General features: G+C 42.1%; 2 protein-coding genes across 3 annotated transcripts; both read right to left on the bottom strand.

The window, feature by feature from the left end:
• Positions 1-1,383: 1,383 nt before the first annotated feature.
• Positions 1,384-9,514, bottom strand: spsb3a (splA/ryanodine receptor domain and SOCS box containing 3a). 2 transcript variants are annotated; one of them, XM_080723921.1, is made up of 7 exons: positions 9,383-9,514; positions 8,291-8,435; positions 6,294-6,477; positions 5,804-5,991; positions 5,066-5,168; positions 4,818-4,943; positions 1,384-2,987 (listed from the first exon to the last, which is right to left on the bottom strand). In XM_080723921.1, exons 2-7 carry the CDS (start codon positions 8,414-8,416, stop codon positions 2,605-2,607), a joined length of 1,110 nt encoding a protein of 369 aa, XP_080580047.1. In that variant the 5' UTR covers positions 8,417-8,435; positions 9,383-9,514; the 3' UTR covers positions 1,384-2,604. The 2 variants fall into 2 exon arrangements, with proteins under 2 accessions (XP_080580047.1, XP_080580048.1); XM_080723922.1 differs by having other exon boundaries at positions 6,294-6,472.
• Positions 9,515-15,288: 5,774 nt separating this feature from the next.
• atp6v0ca (ATPase H+ transporting V0 subunit ca) lies at positions 15,289-22,200 on the bottom strand (the record flags this gene model as incomplete). The annotated part of the gene is made up of 3 exons (XM_080723973.1): positions 15,289-15,493; positions 18,373-18,556; positions 22,125-22,200. 3 exons carry the CDS (start codon positions 22,198-22,200, stop codon positions 15,289-15,291), a joined length of 465 nt encoding a protein of 154 aa, XP_080580099.1.
• Positions 22,201-22,660: the final 460 nt, after the last annotated feature.

Below are 22,660 nucleotides of genomic sequence, written 5' to 3'. Positions count from 1 at the left end.
TACTGTGTAGGAGAGGCGATGGAAGAAATACAGTATGGCGGTGGCCTCAAGGGAATAGAAACAGTTAAATGGTTCTTTTCTGTGAACCAGAATGTGTTTTTTTAAGAACCGTGTAATCTCATCTTGGTTCCAACAAATAAATGACAAAAACAAAGAAAAACAGATAAGGCGTAACAGAATGGCTTTCTTAAAAGTAGATTACAATCTTAGTTCACAGATAAATACTTGATTGTTTCATGTAGGACTTGAATAAGAACAGTGGTTCTCAAAGTGGGGTCCAGGGTTGGAGGGTCCTAAATGGACCCCGACAGATCTGTAACTGAGCCTTCCCGGTACCATTAGCATACTCTCAAAGAGTTATGGGAGACCACTGAATAAAAACAGTACGGACACCTTGTATATGGGGTTGGCGGTGGATTTTCTGTCTTTTCATACAATCACTGGGACTCTGGTTACAGCATAGTAAGTAAGCAGATTTGTGGAGTGAGTTTTATTTGTACTCTAAATTTCACCCAGTTTGATATCATTTTTGATATAATCTCTGAGACCCCAATGTGCACTATATAATCCTAACTCAAGAGAGTGCACACACGTTCCATATGTGCACTCTCGGAAATTTAACAGACCCCAACCCCGGACCCCACTTTGAGAACCACCACTCTAACTTGTCAAGTGGGAAAAAGAAAAGCCTCTGATAAATATATGTAAACACAGCCTGCAGAAAACACATTTAGCATTTTAAGACCAGTCACAATACAATACTCTCTCAGTTGAAGAGCGAAACAAGACGGTACGCATTGTCCTGAAATTAAATCAATCTCCTTGTAATATTTCTAGAGCTACTCACACCCATTCCGAGTGCCAGACAAGTGTCATGAGAAGGTGCTGGGGACAAATCAACAGAATCTGATTTGACAGAATGCATCTTGTTTGTTTTATGTTTTGTTTCAGTTGCATGGAACAGAGAGGATGTCCTCTCACTTACATCTAGGGCTGCAACTCGTCATTATTTTCTAAACACTAATTCTATCCATAACTCTTAAGATTAATTGAATAATCAAGAAGTGGGTTAAAAATATATCTCAAATTAGTTTTACAAAATCCACTTCTATTAACCACTTGAGCACATTTTATACAATGGTGTTGCGCAAAGGTAGTGACAATAGCAGGTCTGCAAGCTTACAATGCATTATTTTATTTATATATATATATATATATATATATATATATATATATATATATATATATATATATATATATATATACACATATATATATATATATAGATATATATAGATATTGATCAATCGATATATATAGATATTGATCAATCGATGTATCGATTATCAATATATTTTTTAAGCAATCGATTAAACTGTTGCAACCCAACTGATATCCATGCTTTAGCAACCAATAAGAAGTACATATACATACCATATGTAAGCTGTGTGGATCATGGTTTGATTAAGCCATTAGCATTGTGGTTGACATCAATACACACAATTTCCAGACAAGACAAGTCAAGCACACTCAATAGTTATGTGAGAAACATCAGCTCTATACCCTTTCTGGCTTATATATTTTATGTATGCTGAAATTTGGACATCTAATTGGTGACACACAGCAAAATACAATTGACCACATCATCAGCAAGTGGTCTGGAGCATTGGTTCCCTCCCTTTGAGGGAGTTCAAAATAGACCCCAACAGGTCTGTAACTCTGAGTGTGTACAAATGGAACAAAATGGACCCATAAGCGTTCCATTTGGACACTCTCAATGTTATGGGGGACCTTGAAATTAACATTTTGAGAACCACTGTCTAGTGTTCTTTTTCGAAACTCAATGATACGGCCTCAGTTACCGGGAGAGACAAACTGCAAGTTAAGTGAACTGATTTCAAGGGGTAAGAGCCCGTCGAGATTAATAAACAATACGAAATACACCAGCAATAATTTTGCACAACTATTCATATAGTTGATGCCTTTGTTTGCTGTGAACTTTTTACCTAGTTCCAAACAGACAATGGAGTTTTATCACCATGTAATATTTGCATTCTTGTTGAGTGTAATCATGACAACAATTTAAAAATATATTCATCACACCCTCGGTGTGTAATGACCTCAACACTCAGGATTTTGCGGTTTGGGCTGATGTCTAGCCACTAGAGGGCGCTTGTATTCACTTGCTGAACACTCACATTTCTATGCTACTGTAACTAGCATGAGCGATAACCTGGGAAAATCTAGAGGAAATGTCTGTGGAATCGTCACAGGTCGGCCTCATACAGTCTGAGATCCACATGATGGGACCATGCCATCATTAAGGCCAACTTATGCTTTGTTTTTTAAATTTGTGTATTTTGTTTTTGGCCACGGCAGAACTTTGATGAAAATATTTTAAACATTGTTTTCTACAATTCCTGCAGATTTGTCCAGATCAGTTTATGCTAGCACTGACAGCACAAGCACCCTCTCTAGCAGAGACGGAAATGACATATTGCACCTTTAACAGTAGCAGGGGGTCAACACTAGAATGGGCGCGTTTATGCATGGGCAGAGTGAAATCTGGCAGTCTGTGACACAAGCTGTCGGTCAGCGTGGCAGTCATGTCCAACGACATCTCTTTCTCCGGCAGCCCTCGGGGTCCGAGGTACAGCCCTCGGAGTCGCTCTCTGAGGAGGAGGGTCCAGCCAGTGCGGGAATAAGGGAGTGTGAGGGTCGCTCAGGAACCTCCTCTGTGGTGCCGTTATTGAGACTGAGCACCCAGCCCAGCTTGTTTTGCAGCAATTGACGAAGACCCGGTGGCAGGGGCAACACACCAAGAGTATCTGTACAGTCAGGCAGAAGTTGACGCAGGCGGGCACAGCACAAGTACTGCAAGGAGGTGGGTGCAAAGCAGGACCGGATCACCTTCATGCTGCTTTTAGCTGCCGTGGAGCATGCCATCGGGTAGAACTTCTTATTCTGCAGCTCAGTGGTGGCGACACCTGACATGAGAAAACACCTTTAATCCCCTCTTCCAATCGCACCCGCAGCACATCATGCCTGATGGGGCTATATTTACTCATATTTACTCAGAGAAGATGATTATTCTCAGTTTAGTAAGAACGAGAGGTCAATCCGAAATGTTCCCTTGAACTGGTTGCGCATCGGTGAGTGGCATAATTTCACAGGTCAAAGTTCAGCCAGATTAATTTTCTTTTCCTGCACTAGTTTTGTTCCCATAACGAATACCAATATTGGTATGGGATACGGCCTAAAATGCTGGTATCGGCTAGTATGCCAGTCTATGCCACTTTGATACCACTTAATAATTGATCACAATATTTCATTCACAGTAATACTTTTGAAAACTTCAGTTCACTACCGTATTATACTCTTACTGTACTATTTACATAATTATACTAGTAAGACACCTCAGGGCGACATCATTCCTGGCCATCTGGCCAGTGATGTACATCGGACCAGTTACCCATATATGGAGATCCCTGGTACCCATATATGGAGATCCATGTACTGAATATGGAGATATGCTGTGAGAGCACAAACATGCTTACTCAGTTATTCGTTATGTGAAAGTCCTATGACGTCTATGACATCTGACATCATACCCTTTTATGCCCATACATGGAGATCCCTGTCTGTAGAACCAGCCACACGGATATGGGCTGTCTTGGCCATATATGGATTCTGTTTAGTGTGGTATGTGGCCGATGTGGCCTCTATATATGGGCATTCCCATATGAAGTCCTGTTAGATATGGGCTTAATATTGATGACATCAGGGAACTCCATATATGGGTATAAATGGGATTTTGTAAGTGTGACATCACAGTGAAGCCAGAGCGTGATGTCAGAGCGGCAAACCCATTCTGTTCACAGTGGTTCCCTTACAACACAGTGACACCAGTAAGACTCCATAATCGGGAGATTGTGGAGTGTGTACCGATTTGTGTGATTTTAGGGCAAATTCTGTAGGAGCAGTGTGCCTGGTTAGCTCAGTCGGTAGAGCTCTCGCCTTTGAACCGCAAGGTCATGGGTTCGATTCCGGGCACCGCCAACTCAGCGTATGAGTAGCACGGCTTGGCAAGTCGTGCGGCAAGTACTGGGAGCTGATGGTAGGTGTGGCGCTCCACCTCAGCAGTCCATCTCCCAGGGGTCTAGCGCATTGTAACGGGGACAGACTCCCGCGTGTTACCGGCTGATACCGACAATAAGCCACTCCCGACCTACTTAGTGTCCAAAAATGTGTTTGAAAAAATCGGCCTGATGGTGGCGCTATTTTAGAGCATGTCAGAGGGACAACCCATAGAACCACAGTGTCAGGCGTGACAGACAGACATAGATATACACATACGGACAAGTTGTGACTGTTCACATACTAATTAATATTGATGTTTTCAGGGCCGGGTAGGGCGTAAAATGTATGCCAATTAGTAAGGCCAGACGGGGCCTCGGGCCGGCCCAGTTAGGGTCAGGCCTTAATTTCCGGGCCCGTTAAGAACGCTGAGCTGGTCGAGTCATCATTGTGATGTCAGAACAGGTCAGCTATATCCTTCTGCTGAGCTGGTCAAGTCATCATTGTGATGTCAGAACAGATCAGTGCAAATTAATTCTGTCTTGGCCATTCATTTGCAGGGTTAGCAGCATTGTGACGTCAGAAGAGCATGAGATGTGACACAGACTGACTGACTGACAGACATGAGCTGGAGGTTTTCATACTAAATAGCGACCTACGGTCGCAACAATCTGACATTGTGCATTTCCTTTTATTGACCATGGTGATCAAACCAGCACTCATCCAGTTACAGTACTAACCTATAGACTTGCGATTCTTGAAGAAAGTAAGTGTGCCATGCCAGGTGTCTAGATGTACTCCAATGATAGAGCCCTGGCCAAACCGTGAGGAAAAGTTGGTCTTGTCTCCTTTATGATGCAACAACCCTGGGGAGGAGGGCACAACTCCTCAGGATATGCAGTGTAAAAGATCAAATCATTAGCATTGGTGAACTTCTCTGAACCAAATCTTCAATGCTTTGCGAAAAACAAACGGTCATAGTTCTTACCAGTATAAGAAAGACCCCAGCTGTCCTCATCCTTTCCCAGCAGGCTGCAGAAAGTATGTCTGTACTTGTCTAGGTTGACGTCAGAAGTGCCAATGCCAACCATCTACATAAAAAAAAAAAAAAAAAAAAAACAGACCAGCCATTTCAAAACCTGGACTAAACATCTGAACAATGTTCGCCGACTATCTTTTTTTCACTGACGAAAACTAAATAAAAACCAAATAAAAACCAAGCTATTATGACTAAAACTAACCAAGCTATCATGACTAAAACTAAGACTAAATATGTTGACAGTTTCGTCAACAAATTAAAAATAGACTAAAACTTTAGGGAGGAACTAGTGGAGAAGAGAAGAGGAAAAAAGAAGACAATTAAGTCATTTTATGTTTGGTTTGCGCTCGTTTATGTTTGGTTGCACTCGGTTGTCTATTCGACTAAAACAAATAGAATAGAATAGAATAGAACAAGATTGCAGGTGACTAAAGTACAGTATGAGAAAAATGAAATTACATTGATTTTATTCAAAAGGCTATGACTTAAGCCTCGATCAGAGTCGGGTCCGCGGTGGAAGGCTATCCACCGCGGTGTAGTCTTTTTGAGCGTTAACGTTGTAGTTTTATGACTCAAAAAGACTACACCGCGGGACTCTGATCGAGGCTTAACACTAAATGAAAGTTTGCTGATGTCAAATGAACACTGATGTCAACGACCAGAAGGAGTTGGGGTATACATCCTCACCATGTCTGTCCCATACACCGGGGATGTCATCTTGATCTCCCAGAAGTGCTGTCCCTCGGCCAGCTCCTTGGAGCCACGGATGGCTGCTGTACCACAGCTGTAGTCGGTGTGAAAGTTGACTTTGCGATTCTCGCAGGTTAGAAGTGTTGCGGTGGATCGGCTGTTGACGTCCCAGACCCAGTCAAAGTCTACAACGTCAGAGGCAATGTGTGAGCACACACAATTCAGAAAAATTTACCCTAGCATCCATATTCGCGTTGAGACGCATTGCGAGCTTGTAGATCGGCTATTTTCAAATGGCCGAAATGTATATAGGGTAGGTGGTAAATGTATGTTTTGTAATAATAATCTAAATCTACAAAGTAACTAGAAACTAAAGTTTTCAAATAATTGTAGTGGAGTAAAAAAAAGTACAATATTTGCCATGTAGTGGAATATAAGTTTAAGTACTGAAAACTGGAAATACTGCAGTAAAGTAAAAATCCACTACCTTGATCATCCGCTTCTCCACAGTGGCAGTCTTTAAGCCGGTGGAAGCCACGCAGCCGGGGGTTGTAGGTGCTCTCAGCCTGGGAGTCACAGCTGCAGTAGGACTCCCCTGTAACAGGCACCGCACTGGGGACTGGAGGGACCACTACTGCTGGGTACTCTGCCTCCGAATCAGAGTCACTATACTTGAATAACAAATGAGATAAGCAAAGAATAAAATTAAATAAACAAACAGACAAACAACATTTAAAGACGTGGTGAAATGGCTTTTTCGGTCAGTTTATTTCAAAGTTTCAGTCTGATATGTCGTTTCAATATGCTCTCAACCAATCAAAAGGTCCCCTCCCTTCAGGCTATTTAACGCTGGAAATCTCACTCACTGGGCTCACGTTTGCAGCGGCCCAAAAGAAGTGACTATAGGCAAATGGTAAATGGTGCATTTATTAGGGGTGCAACAATACTTGTATCGATATCGAACCGTTCAATACGAGGGTGTACCGAACCGCATGACCCTGTACCGAACAATACAATACAATACCACTCCACATCCACATTCCCCTGGAACCCCCTCAAGGATCCCTAGGGGTCCGCAGAGCCCACTTAGAGAACCACTACCCTAGAGGTTGGTACCGTATTGTTCAAAGTTAAAACAAAAAAATACGTAGTTATAAAAATACATTTATAAATCAAGGACATTTCTGTTTATTTTTTGTATCGAATAAATATCGAACCGTGACAACAAAATATCGAACCAAATCGAACCGTGAATTTTGTGTATCGTTGCACCCCTAGCATTTATATAGCGCTTTTTTTTATAGGCGCTTTACATAGATTGTGCATTACATTCACCCATTCACACACACATTCATACACCGGTGGCAGAGGAAACCATGCAAGGCACCAACCTACTCACCGGGAGCAACTAGGGGTTCAGAGTCTTGCTCAAGGACTCTTCGACATTAACTTAGGGGGAGCCCGGATTCGAACTAGGAACCCTTCGGGGACCCTTCGTGCTCTAATAACGGTTTCTCTACCCCTGAACTATGCCGCCCCTAGGCGTGTGCGTGCACGCGCGCATAATGCTAATGTCATATCTGGCCCCTGTGCAATGTTTGTTTACAAAGCCTAAAGCCAAATAGAAAGTATTAGGTTTTATTTGTTCCAATGTAAATTTCGAATGTAATCATGAAAACTGTCACAAAATTCAAGGTAAAAAACTAAACAATCAGTAGCCCTAAGGTCTGATACCAGTGTTGCTATATGCGCTTATTATAAGCACATCGCTTGTTTTTCTGTAAGTTGCCAGTCACAAGTAAACCAGTCGTTCTCAAACATTTTCATGTCATCATGGACCCACAAATTAATATGTATTTGTCGCTAACCAGTAACTGCCAGGGATCCCAGCACCAGATTTGTGCACCTAAAATGTTAAATATTCCACATTTTCTTCACGATTCTTTTTGAAAATAGCAGATCTGCAAAAGCGTTGTGAGCTTGTAGAAGTACTGTATATAGCTTTAAAGTTCTCATGTTGCCTAATAATCGGCTAGTCGCTTCTTTTGGGCATGTTCTCATAGACCTTCGAAGGAGTGTAAATCCCGGTCCTTTAAAACCGCTCTGAAAGAACACTTAACAGGTGACTGCAACTCAAAACTGCAACAAAGCCTAGCCCCCCCCACCCCACCCTGTTTGTTGTACATACATTTTTCTGATTTATGACTGTTAAATGTTTGCATAGTATTGTATATGTGTCTGTCATTTAACGTCTCGATGAATTGAGTACAAAGGACTCCAATATAATCAAGCATAGTGTTTTCAAACTTCTAATAAATTCTTCAATCAATCAATCAATTCTTGGGTTTAAATCCTATTAGTAGACCTTGAATCTGAACTGCACTGACCTGTTCCTATGCAAACTGCTAATAAAGTATTCAATCAATCAACAAAACAAAAAAACTGGTTGCTTATTTCTCACGCAAAATCAACACTGGCCCTTACCTGTAAGCGCTCATAACCCCATTCTTCAGTTTGGGAGGCCAAGACCAGTGCCCGGGCATCAGCATCCCGTCTTATTCCACTCCACACATATCGCCACGCTCGGCTATTCCTGCTCCGCCTGGACATGGCATCAGCAGAACTTCACCTGTGGAAGAGCACTGATTGTCAGTCTGAGAACATACTCTCAACTGCCTCTATATGGTGAACACGTTGAGGCAAGGAGGGTCAACTACAGCAGTGGTTTAATATCACAACTCATGTCCCCTGGGGGTCCAAAACCCAGTTTGAGAACCTCTGAACTACAGGGTCTGCCCTAATAATTTGCAGTGATTTTCTGTGATTATTTACTTATTTTTAGGTTTCAAGTTTAAGTAGCAAGGTACTGGAATTTGCTGAGACTATCCTGGTAGCCTCACACAATATAGGCTACCCATTTATCCTGGCAATAAGACAATGTTCAAATTATTACATCTTAAAAATAATAAAAAGGCATCATGATCACTTATATATATATATTTTTTTTAATTATATTATAAACAAAGGCACACTTGTGGTTGGATGATGCATGCACTATTCACCATCTGTTTTTCTGTTCTTAGCATGCTCAAATATATCGACAGAGAAGCCATCACCAAGCTGAAGATAAACACGATCTGTCTTTTTAGGTTGTGTTAACTGGGTTACCTTTCGCTACATTTGAGCTAAAATAAAACTATAGCAGGATTTTAGCTTTGGTGCAGAGCTAGCTGCTAGCCGTTACCTCTAGCAAACTACTCCCAAAGCAAGGTCAGAAACCCCAGCCCGCTATGTAGTAACTGGTTACACCCCGCCATGGTTATGTTAGCCCTGAATAAAACGAGCAGCATGAACACTATTAGGTGACAACAGTGCTATCCCATGCAGTGCATACACAACCCCAGTAATGTTACTGAACATTAGCAGTCGAGTAGCTAGCCAGAACGATAGCTAACCGGAAGTGTTGTCACCACCGTCTTCTTAGGGCTAGTTAGCTGCACAAGCAAACTAACTAGTAGCGTTGCTAATATCTCGGGGTGCTATCGTTGCATTGGCATTATCTTTAGGTTTACGTGCCTGTTGTTCAACCAATCGATGTGGCGTTAGGAAGGTGTGCTCCTTTTCTACCCCGGACTCGGTGTCCAAACTGCTGCAAGTCGACTTGCTGCTGCTAGCTGGCAAGAAAAGTTAGTTAGCTACAGACACGCCAGATAATTCGTTGTACGACGGTGCCGCGCGCTGGAGGAAAAAAAACAAATAGCCGACTAACAAGCTCTCCGCGCAGATCCCGCGAGATGACACTTTGTTTTTCCTGGCTGACCCACATTTCGGGACATTTCAGTCAAACTGTGACGCGGTAAACTCATACTCATGGGTATGATGACTGAAGTGACATTTATTTAATAACAAACAAACCCCTACAACAACAATGAAATGATTATTATTATAAATTATAAAAAAAAAAAAAGGAAAAACAAGACACAGAGTCTGATAATGCCAATGATGTGTCTTCCCTGGCTGTGCATCAGTGATTAATTGGGTAGGCTAATGCACAAGCCCCCAGAAACCACGGTAGAACATTGAAGCAGCCTTCTCCTGGTGGTCAAACCTGGGAGTGCAGTTAAACGCTATTGCACGTGCGTATGCTAATGCTACTGCGTACCCTAGTGTGCCTGCTCGTGCTCAACGCGTGTATCAAAACATCGCCTGGGTTAAGAAAAGGAGCACTTGTTTTCGGTGGAGATGATGGATAGGCACAAAGTCTCAGGCGACTTTGAGCCATAGACACTGCCGAGCGAGCGGTTGCGAAGGTCGCATGAGCCGAGTCGACTCAGCGCCGTTAGAAGTTGTAAACCAGGGGGCCAGAATAGTAAATCTTCGTCCCACTGACTTTCGGCACCTCTGCGCAGTCCAAGTGAACACAGCAGAGCACTCTCTACTTCCGGTTCAGCCAATCACAAGCTTCCGCGGGCGGGTCTTATCTTAACCCAGACTGTGTTTTGATACACGCCCAACACTGGCGCAAAATTGGCCTAAAAATCTTAGGCTATAAATTCTACTACTTTTGGCAGTCTTCCAGGTGCTTCAAACGCCACTGAGCAACTTGCATAGAAATTAATAGCTGGGGCGGGCGGGGCAGTCCACTCTATTATCGCCAAAATAAAAGCCTGGGTTTCCGAGGCTACCTCTATGGTGATGCAACATGTAGCAGCATGGTGAAACACTAGAGGTGTTCAGTGTGGCTAAAGTCACTTTAATGCATTGTAGTAGCTACAACTACATGGTCATTGTACAACTTTGAATAATAGGATATAATAAGTGCATTTATCCACTTGAATTGAATGAGTACTATAACATTCATGATAAAAGGGGAATACATATTTTGGAGTAAGCCTATTAAAAAGGTCACAGATGTCACATTTGTGGGCCGGTCCCAAAAGCCCGGATCAGAGTCTACGGTGGATAGCCTAGCCTTCCACCGCGGACCTGACTATGATCCGGGCTAAAGATGTTGATGGTTTTGGCGGTGTCCTGACGTTGTTGCTTTCTATTTGTCCTCTTTGCTTCGTGATGTTGGGCCAAGGTGGTTTGGTTTCATACTTGAGCAGCCCGCTGCGGAGTACCTGTGCCACTGAAGGCGGTCCTGAGCTGCATCTTCCCAGGTGACGGGGCTGATGTTAAAAGTCTTGGGGCCCTATTATGATCCAGGTCTTATGCCTTATGCCTTAACTTCTTTGCCTTTTTTTTACTATTTTGAAAAACATTTTTAAATACTTCAAATGCTGATCTACATCTGCACGTTGTGAGCTTGCAGATCAGCTATTTGAAATATTTAAAAAAAATATGTATACATAGTAAAAAAAAGGCAAAGAAGTTAAGGCATAAGGCATAAGACCTGGATCATAATAGAGCCCCAGAGGTCTTGGCTTATGTAACGCCCAGGATTCTAACTCGGGTCTCCCGCATGAGAGTCCAACATCTTAACCACTAGACCAACAGGGTATCTCCAGTGGCGTTTTTTGCTATGTTTCACCAGTTTCAATTGAAACTGTTCAACATGCAGCTTGTTCAACATTCAACGTTCCTCTGTTGAACACGGCAAGCTGTTTTGTCACTCACGATCGCACTAATGAAACACTAAACAGGATTATTATTTAAAGTGGGTGGGACACGCCCAAAACAGCTAAATCAGGCTATCCAATTAGCTAATATTTTTGATGATGTCAAGTAAACCTACCTTTGATTACCCAATCAAATTAATGTACCGGTATTGCAGTTACTGTACTGAAAGTAGTACTTTCTGTACAGTAACTGCAAAAAAATAATTTGATTGGCTAATAGGGAGGGAGGGGGCGGAGTTGAGTGTGCATATCATTATATTTTGGCACCAATGTAACGCCAGGGATTCAAACCCAGGTCTCCCACAAGGACCAGCGGAGATACTAGACTTTTGTGGCCTGAGGCAGTGCAATGAGTCACTACTAAACTGCAGACTCATTATCCTTCTATCCTGGTTATAAATTATTCTCCCATTATTTAATTTCTGTATAAAGTCCTACTTGTTTACTTTCTTTTTAGTTTATAATATGTCAATGATAACGTTCTTTTAATATACTGTTAGTACTGTCTGTGGAACATATTACACCAGTATTTCACCGCACATACCTGTATGAGAATGCCCCAAATAAAACCGTTTTTCTTAAACAATTAAATGTTATGAAAGTAGGAACGTTGAAAATTCCAGGGAACAGTTGTTTTAAAAAAAACAATTACTTAACTTCAAAACATCCACCATAAAAAAAGATAAAACAATACATTTCTTTTCAAAGCCAATTTGTGAATTTCAGTTAGGCCACACCAGTTCAAAGTAAATGGCCTCAAAACAAGAAAAAATATGATTTATTGTGTCAGGTGAAAACAAAACTCTAGTGTAATATCATTTAATTTGGTGCTGCTTAGATAGCATGGCCTTGTCAACTTACCATATTTAATTGGTTGACCGAAGTGCAGTGAGAGCCAACAATGGAGACCACTGTTTCAGCACCATGGATAGCAGTCGCATCAGAGTCTGCTCAGAGAGTGCTGGAGCCTACAGGCAACATCAGCCTAGTAGGTACAGTATACTGTAGGCCAGGGGTCTTCAACGTTTTCAGGCCAAGGACCCCTTCGTTGAGAGAGAGATGAAGCAGGGACCCCCACAACCTTTTCATAAATTCAATATAGTTTCATTGTTTGACAGCACAATCATCAGTGTATTTTGGATTCATGTCAATTTGTGTTTTCAGATATTTAACTACTTGAACCGTCAACACTTAATAAACTTGATCTTTCACTCTGTACTTAGTCTGCTCTAAACCAAATCTCTTTGCCGAAAATAGCCGATCTACAAGCTCACAACGCGTTGCGAGCTTGTAGATCTGCTATTTTTGGCTAAAGTTCTCAGAATATGGACGTTAGGGTTCAAGTGGTTAATATAAAAAAGGAGAAAAATGTTTCTATCACACAAAATTTGAAGGATCCCCTGTAGTAACTCTGAGGACCCCCTAGGGGTCCCGCACCCCCTGTTGAAGACCCCTGCTGTAGGCCACTTGCGAGTCGTTATGAGAAAACAAGTTTTGTTGTGGTAACAAGTCAATGTATTCTTTCTTCACATTTAAGTATACTTCTAGGCATTATTGATGTCAGTAAAACAGCAACAGATTTGTAACCGTGAGAGTTATATTTCAAATCAATTAACCAGCAGGAAAAATCTGCAGGTGACAATACAGTACATCAGGGGTCTTCAACGTTTTCAGGCCAGGGACCCCTTAGCTGAGAGAGAGATGAGGCAGGGACCCCCACACTTTGTATAAAATTGTGTTGCAGATGTGTGTTGCATCGATTTCTACAGCCTAGGCTTGTTTGACAGCACTTTATCATCTGTGTAGGTTGGATTCATGTGTATTTTCGTAAATGTAACCACTTGAATTGTCAATACCTACTAGTCTGCTCTTCTTTTCCCCCTACACCAATCTTCTGTGCCAAAAAATAGCCAATCTACAAGCTGTGAGGCGTTGTGAGCTTGAAGATCGGGTATTTTTTGGCTAATGTTCCACTAAGAATCAGAATGCTAGGGTCTCAGTGATTAATGTAAAAAACGTGATCCTATCACACAAAAATTTGGCAGCCCCCCTGTAGTAACTCTAAGGACCCCCTAGGGGTCCCAGACCCACTGATGAAGACCTCTGCAGTACATTGACCTAGGGCTGTCACCATTATGACATTGTACTTGACAATTAATTGTCGTACAAATAATTGCGATTAACAATTTAATTGTGTGGCTTTTAGGCCAGATATGACAGAAAACTTAAATACACAAAGAAATGATTGAACATGACCGATAATCGAATTCAATAATGCGTAATAAAATCAATAATGCCTTGTATTATGGCCAAAATAATATTTTACAAGCTCACTCCGCATCGCCATGCAATGTATCATGAGCAAATCGGTTATAAAATAGTGGAAATAGACGTTCTACAAGCTCACACCCTCGACGAAGTTGTGAGGTTGTAGATCTGCCATTTCTTTTCTGAAAATGTTTAGGAATATACAAACATTGTTCGATATGGAAACAATTATGACGATCATGCAAAATGAATTGCGATCATGTCAAATAATTGCGATTATGTAATAATTGTGACAGACAAACATTGGCCTAATTGTAATTTTACCACAGAAAACATTGAAACCATATCCACACACATTGAAGCTAAAAGTCTGTGTGCTGCATCTGTCTAGGTGCAACACAATACACAAGCATCCGTTGCGTAAATCACACCAACTCACTGTCAGGAATAGTTTTGTTTTCCCCCATGTCAAATAAAAATAAATACTTAAGAACACTGAGATTCTGGAGGAGGTTGAGATTTATTTGGAAATCTGACAGGCATGGCTGAACAGTGAGCTCTCAACTTAAAACGAAATCAAGACGGCAGCACTACAGGTAAACGCTACTAGTGTTTTGGAGAATGTCATATTAAACATGTATTCACTTGCACAAATTGTACACTCTCACTCAGATCACACACACACACACACACACACACACACACACACACACACACATACACATACACACACACACACACACACACACACACACAATTAAACCCAATGTCAACGTCTGGATGTCAGCAACATCCCTCCTGTAAATACCACATGTGACATCCAGAGGAACTCCAAGCACTTTGAACAATAACCCACAGTGCAATTCATCTAACTATACACAGATCATTTATATTATATTTATATATATATATATTTATATTATGTATGTATATAGGGAATTCAGTAAAACCATATTCCATTTAAACAGTTTCAATAACAATTCAAAAAAACGTCATAAACAGTGGAAAAAAAAGAAACAAACAAAAACATTTTTTTATGCCTTAACAGTTCCTCACCATTATGATTTGAAAATGCCCCTCCCCCCACACACACACTTAATAAAATAAATAAATACAAATGTGCATTGTGTCAGTTTCTTACTGACATTGACGGTATTGACCAGAAATGACCAACAAAAACATAGGGATCGGAAAGAGGTGAACAGGAGGGGTTAAATGCTGATATTCACACTCACAGCACAGAGGGGTTACTACATATACAAGGGGAAGGAACTCTGGACCACTGTACAGGTTAAGATCACACAACAATCATGGAGACGGTTCCACACTTCATCCCAAAACAACCCATGTAACACATCTCCACACACCCGCTCCTCTGCATACACAACACCTGACACAAAGGGATGGCTTTAAACAATATGGAAGACCAACATCTGTTGAAAAATCAGGAGCTGACTTAACAACCCATACCCTTATGGCCATCCTATCCTGTCAGAAGTGCAGGTGTCATCGGAATTAGGTGAAAGTCTCCTGTTTTGTTCTTGCTGCTTTTTGAGGTGGAATGGATGAGATGGCGCTGAATCGCGGAGGCGCTTATTTCGTGGACAGGATGAGGGCCACGATGAGGCCGTACAGCCCCAAGACCTCGGCGAAGATGAGGATCAGGATCATACCCACGAACAACCGGGGCTGCTGGGCCGTGCCCCTCACGCCAGCGTCGCCCACGATGCCGATGGCGAATCCAGCTGCCAGGCCGCTGAGGCCCACGCTCAGACCAGCTCCCAGGTGGAGGAAACTCCTGTTGGAAAAAAAAGCAGCTTATTGGTCAACACATGGCAAAAATACTGTCCCACAGTCGGCTGCAGTGGCCCGTCCATCCAATGTTCTGTCTGGGGCTGTCACAACTGAAGTTCTGTCTAGGGCCTAGGCTGTCACCGTTACAAATCATTTTTGGTTTTTACTGGCTTCATGATCAAATTGCACAGGGAAATTAACGTAATATAGAAATAAATGACTGGTATATTTAATATTTTATATTTAATTTTATGCTGAATAAATGTATTTTTAATATGACGTGTTGTAAGCTTGTAAATCAGCTGCCTATTTCTGCTATTTCAACATTATTATTAATTGTGACAGGCCTAGTTCTGTCACCAAAAAGAAAAACTATTCCAACGACTTGTAGATATCGAATACTCAATTAGTAGTTAAAACAAAAAGAAATACAAGGTCTGCTAAGGATTTTTAAACCCAAGAAAGGATATGGCTTGTTTCCATTGGGGTCCTTTGTACTCAATTTATCGAAACATTGTTCCCATGTACATTTCGCTTTACCGAACAGGTTTATATAAATGAGGCTCTATACTGTAACACTCCCCTTCCCTCGATGACCACACATGAAGCTAGATTGCATTTTTAGGTTTTAGAAGTTTTTTTTACTGATTAGGTGCGTGGTCTACCTACCGGTATATATTTTTTTCTAGATTAATATTCCTATGCATTTGTTGTATTGTTGTTAATGTACTGACATATTATCTTGCTTATTAATATTGATGTATTACCTGCATATTGTATTTAGCTTTGGATTAAAAGTGTCTGCTAAATGCTTAAACTGTAACTGTAAACTGTACTGTACTGTACATAACATTGTTGTACTGCACCGGATTATTATTCTGACCTCTTTAGATCAATGAACTAGGGAGGGTTCTTTAATAGCGCATATAACTAACTCATACAAGACTCTCGTTCTCTCTTTCAAAGTAACCATTGGCAGTTCTCAGAATGGATTTAACACATTAACAATTGGTTCATTCATTATAATGTGGAACACACACTTTGAGGTGCCGATGTGCGCTGCTAGTAGTGACGGCTTAACTGTCTTTTCTCTTTTAGAGCAGAGCAGTATATGAACAAACCTGTTTGATTTATCCAAACGTATGTAACCAGTACCCATCACCCAATATCTAATGTTGCTGACCACCACACATTCTTTAAAATCAACATCAAAACAAATAGCATGTTAAGGGGAAATGAACAATCCAGTTCCATTTTTGTTTTTAAACAAAGGGCTTTGAATTTGATCTGAATCCATAGCTGATAAAGAGATGTCTAGAAAACATTTCCAGACAGACAGCATATTACAATTTACCATTTTCTTGGTATAGTTAGGGTCGATTCATACTCCACTTTTAGAGCCTAATTTATTTCGGTTCGGCTCTGTCTAAACTATGATATGGCATCATTCAGAGGATCGGGGGGGCGGGTAACATCATTAATTCGGCTCTGAATGACGCCATATCATAGTTTACACAGAGCCGAACCGAAATAAATGTAATTTAATTGCACTATAATATTCAAGAACGGTGTATGTCACTGCGTTTAAGCAATGGTTGGTCAGTCACTTTCAGTTTAGATGTCATTTTCATACTTTACATTTTAAATGTACTTTCTTTAATCAACAATCTACACACATGCACTCAGTCATCGAGCAAGTGATTTTCAGATCAATAAATAAATAACATGACCTGATTAAAAGGAAAATACCTCTTATAAAAAGCATGTCACATGAGGTGGCACGTGATGTCATCAACATGGACAGCCTACCCAGGTGCGCATCACGTCGCATCGTGACACGTTAAAGTTATACTATGTAACTTTTTTTATAAAACAAATCTTAAAATTGTCCTAACTGTTGAATTGCTAAAGTTTTAGAACCCCCACTCTGTTATTTTCAGCTTCTGAAGCCTTCTCTTTATATGTTTTCTATGAGTTGTGAGGGGGGGAGAATTTCCCGGCAAAATGATGTCATCTCCCACATGATACACTACCGGCCAATCACAGCGCCGATCATACACCACCGGCCAATCACAGCGAATCTTGCTGTCTCTTCAGAAAATAGCTTCCCTTAGCAACTGTGTTTACATTGGTGAAGGAATCTTGCATGCTACTCCCTCAATCCTGGTCTAAAAATGACGGGAGACGGCTCTATGGATTCGTATCGGCGAGGCGGAGGCGGTCGCGGGGGTCGTGGCGGCCGCGGTGGTCCGCGGACCCCTGTTCCGGTGGTCCGCGGCGAAAAACGGCCGAAAAAAGCAATATCGCTACTGACCACTAGTTGAGCAGCTTCCACAGTACAGCTTTAACATGTTAGATTGGCCATTATTGCCCAAGAGATACTAACAATTGAGATATAAGAGATAATCAGCAATTTGCAATTGCCGATTATTCAAGTGGCTATAACAAAGAATAAAGATGTTGACGAGTCTTTTGAAATAAAAACCTAACTTTGAGGCTTGTGTTTGTTGAGCAAAATAGACGTCTATAATCGTCTATATCAGTGGTGCTCAAACTTTGTGTCAAGGACTCCCAAAATTATATGTATTTAGCCGCTGACCCCGTCTCTAAATATTTTGTTCCAGGGACCCCCCAAAGCAAAGATTTGAGTTAAAAATGTTCGCCTTATGAAATATATTCAAAGAATTGCACCAATTTTCACAATAACAATAAATAGCAGATACACAAGCTCACCGCGCCATGAGCTTGTACTGTATATCTGCAGTATATCCAAAGTATAAAATAATGGTTAAAGTGGTTAACAATGACACAGATGCTTTCCCGGCTGCCTTCAAGAGCCTGTACAAGTAGACAAGAAACAAAGCAGTATATCGGAGGTCTTACTTGTACAGGGAGACTCTCTCTGAGATGTTGTTGGCTATGAGCACGGCCACCACCAGCCCATAGATGGCGATGATACCAGCCATGACCACGGGGATGATGGACTTCATGATGAGTTCTGGCCGCATCACAGACATGGCCGCAATACCCGTGCCACTCTTGGCCGTCCCATATGCTGCCCCTAATGCTGGAAACACAAGAATGTGTAGAGAACCTCATTTAAATACAACCAAGTCAAAGAGTTTCAACACTTTAAACATGTGGGCCAACACCTGTGTTGATTTATATCATCTATGGGAAGTTATTGCTTCAGTTATAATAGAGAGAGACGGTAGAGGCAGGAAAATTAGGGCGGAGAGAGGAGGAAGGACATCATGCACCACGTCTCCAGCCAGAATCAAACCAGGCATGTTGCATGTGCTCAACGCAGTGTCTGTGTCCGGTCATCTATCGCAGTGGTTCTAAATTTTCATGTCAAGGACCCCAAATTTATATCGATTTGGTCACAGACCCCCAATTGAAAATATTTTGTGACAATATTTTGTCCCCCTGGAATCCTCATAAGGATCCCTGGGGGTCCTCGGACCCCACTTTGAGAACCACTGTATTTTCCTTTGAGCGGTGCTAACCGCTCCTACGTCTGGCTTTGTTGTGTATGTACGTATGTATGTACAGTATGAGTGTCCGTATGAGCGCAAGAATGACGTACGCAGAGACCACCATCGCCACAGCTGATGTCACGGACAGAACGGCCCATACAAGTAAATGACTCCATCTCTCCTTTCCGACATGTCTCCATTCCGACACTAACCCTATCCCTTACCCTAACCTTAACCTCTATGGAAGTGTTGCCACTGCGACAATAAGAAGTCACTGTCGGAGTGGCGACATGTCCCCCCCCCCCCCCCCCCAAGTAAATATGCATATGTCGTGATTGATACTGCACCGGCTATTTTTTACTAATTAGCATTCTCTGCAATGTGTCCCAACCTGTCACTGACAACTCCTACTGTCTGGGGAGGATATACAGTAGCAAATTCATTTGTTTAAATGTTTCTATTCCACGTTTAGTGCTCAAGTGCCCCCTTGAAAACAAGAGGTTTATGCTCTACTTACATTATACTAGACCTGTGCCCGTTGGGCACCGTTATACTCGTTGGCATAGGCATAGCACCTGTTTTAACTGTCTGTCTGTCTGTCTGTCTGTCTGTCTGTCTGTCTGTCTGTCTGTCTGTCTGTGTCCCTTTTGTGCCCATATTGTTTTTGTCTTTGAATGCGAAAAATACCAAGAAATATTATTGAACTCAAGTCTCCATGACATGAGTAATCAATAGAAAAAAGAAAAGTCATTTTGGGGATGAACTACCTCTTTAAACTCGATTGATTCTCCATTATAACTGAATTTGCCCTTTCCTTTACCGTAACTTACTTTCTGTGTCAATGACTTTCACAGGGGTTGACACTAAGGTCTCAGAGGCACTTTCCAGTCGGGCAAGAACAGGTCATGTTCTACCTGCCCAAAGGTCATGCCCACTTGCCCAAAAAGTAAAACGTCTATTGAATAAGTGTTAAATGTAAGACTAGATTTTGTGCGATAAAGAAAATGTCATATCTCAATTTGTGTGTCAAATACCCTACACATAGCTGTGAATATGACTATGAGTTCACAGTTTACACTTATTTTTTTAAGTGTAGCAACAGTGAGAACGGCACATTATACTGTAGGTCAAGGTCAACAGTGCTCTTATTTTACATTCCACAGACCAGAAGACGGAGCACGCTGGCCACGTTCAGGTGTTTGGACAGATATCTTGTGTTGTGTTTGTAGATGGTAGCGTCCCCTCTCACCTCTCCCGAAAGCAAACTCCACCTGCCCGAAAGTTTCATTTACCTGCCAGGGGTCAGGTGGGCATTCTGGGCAACCCTTAGTGTCAACGCCTGTTTCATCAGCCAACAGTTTCCTTTTTAAGTCAATTTCCACAATAGACAATACTCAAGGTAATGCAGAGAAGAGAGAAAAGCCATTTGTGGTATGCGTTTGCATGTGCATGCATACGTATCACAAATTCCACATAGCATTTATTTGGGAAGAGAAGTGAGCAAGTTCAATGAATCACTAAAGGTCCTACATAAAGGTCCATATCACTGCAGGAGAACAAAGGGATGAAGTCACCATGCTGGTTCTCAAAGCGGGGTCCAGTCAGGGTCCCTAAGGGCTAAGAGGGTTTCCAGGGGGTCCCCAGCTAAATGATTGATAGTTAGGAACCAAAAGGACCCTACAGGTCTCAGTCAGAGAGTTATTTGTACACATGGGGTCCATGGTTTAATTCACACCAAACTGGGGGGGTCCTTGTCCTAAAACGGTTTGAGAACCACTTAAACATCATAAGAAACAGCACGCACTGCGAGCTTGTATATCTGCTATTTTTGAAAAATCGTGAAAATGTGTGCAAGAAACCTATGTCAAGGACCCCCAAGATGATATGTATTTGGCCACGGACCCCGATCTCAAAATATTTAGTTCCAGGGACCCCCAGAAGCAGAATTTGAGTTAGAAAAAAAAATACATAAAGATTTTCACACATTTTCACAACTTTTCAAAAATAGCAGATCTACAAGCTCGCAGCGTGGCACTCGGTGCCACGCTGTATCCACAAGTTTCCGCGGGAGTTTACTGGAGACTATCGGGACCAAACTTCCGGGTTTAACAGCAGACATACAAGCTCACGTCGCGTCGCAGATGCAACCCGTTGTGAGCTTGTAAATCGGCGCCGGAAGCTCGGTACAGACGTCTGCGCAATGCACTATGGGGCGTTGGAAACTCGTGGATATCTGCTATTTTTCAATAGATAAAGTTATTAGGGCCCCTACACCTTGGGCCCCAGTAACTCAGTCCCACTTTCCTACCCCTTGTGACGCCCCTACACACACACACACACACACACACACACACACACACACACACACACACACACACACACACACACACACACACACACACACACACACATCCCAGCTCCTCCCAGCCTGCTGTTACTTCAGGCTTTGCCTTAGTATTAGCAGACGTGTCTAGGGTGGTGTCGCTTGCCAACCAGCAGAGCTGAGACATAGCTTGTATCAGCTCTTTCTCACAAGCGACAGCCTCGTTTGATGGACGTGACGTCAATGGCAGCGTCATCATGCCCCCCCCCCCCCCCCCCCCCGCCTCGCCTCAACACATTTCTCTCTCATCTCCCCTACACATTTTGCCTACAAAATAAATGAAATATTCATTGTGCAATAAGTGCACAGCTTAAACTGGATTAAACTGAGAAAACAGAAATATGATTTTATTGTTATAACCATAATTTCAATTTTCAAGATCCCCCCCCTTCCTTCTGCTTTATCATACATAATAATCAGAAAATCAGCTGCATGGGCCGATCCGCCCAAAATTATTATTTGGCGACCCCTCGGTGGTGTCGCGACCCCCATGTTGGGAGCGACTGCTCTAGGCTCACTGACAGGTGTGTGAGCTGCTTACCTCACAGGCTCACACCATCATCATCACCACCCCCCACCCCCCAAAAAAAATCCTGCTCTCACGAATCACTATTCCTTCTTCAACATATTATTTCTGTCTTTCCTGATACGTACATAACCATACATGCGTATAATATAGATTTACAAATACACGTCATCCATGCAAGCGTGATGATGATCATGAAGGCCAGAAACAACGGGAGAGGAGGAATTAACGGTTTGATGGTAATTACCGCTGAACACCATGGCCGCGGAGGCTCCCATCACGGCGAAGAACGGAGAGTATTCGGGGCTCTCGGTTGAAGACATTCTCTTCTCTGCACGCACGGTTTAGTTTTTTTTTTGCTTTTCTTTACCCTTGAGTCGGCGGGGGAGAAAAGGAAGGGCTCTGGTCTGGTAGATGTTAGTGTTAGATGTGTGCAGGCAGCAGCAGAGCAGATCCACAGAGACAGAGCGGAGCAGAGCAGAGGACGGTCAGACAGACGGTGTAGCGCAACCTCCTCGACACCGCGTTGTTGCCAGATCTATCTGAGAGAAATAAGCATGATGTAACTCAGAGAGTGTACAGAATGGAACCAAATGGACCCGTTCATCTGTACACTCTCTGAGTTACAGACCCATAAGGGTCGATTTAGGTCCATTTGTACACTCTCAGGGTTAAATTAACATTGATTTTACAATATAAATTGGGTTCCATCTGTACACTCTCTCTGAGTTACAGACCCATAAGGGTCTATTTGGTTCCTATTCTAACTATCATTTAGCCTGG

The sequence above is a fragment of the Nannobrachium achirus genome (assembly GCF_963921795.1).
Source record: "Nannobrachium achirus genome assembly, chromosome: 4".
Classification (NCBI taxonomy): domain Eukaryota; kingdom Metazoa; phylum Chordata; class Actinopteri; order Myctophiformes; family Myctophidae; genus Nannobrachium; species Nannobrachium achirus.
The sequence above is the reverse complement of the archived record's forward strand: the minus strand, read 5'-3'. Positions and strand labels throughout refer to the sequence as shown.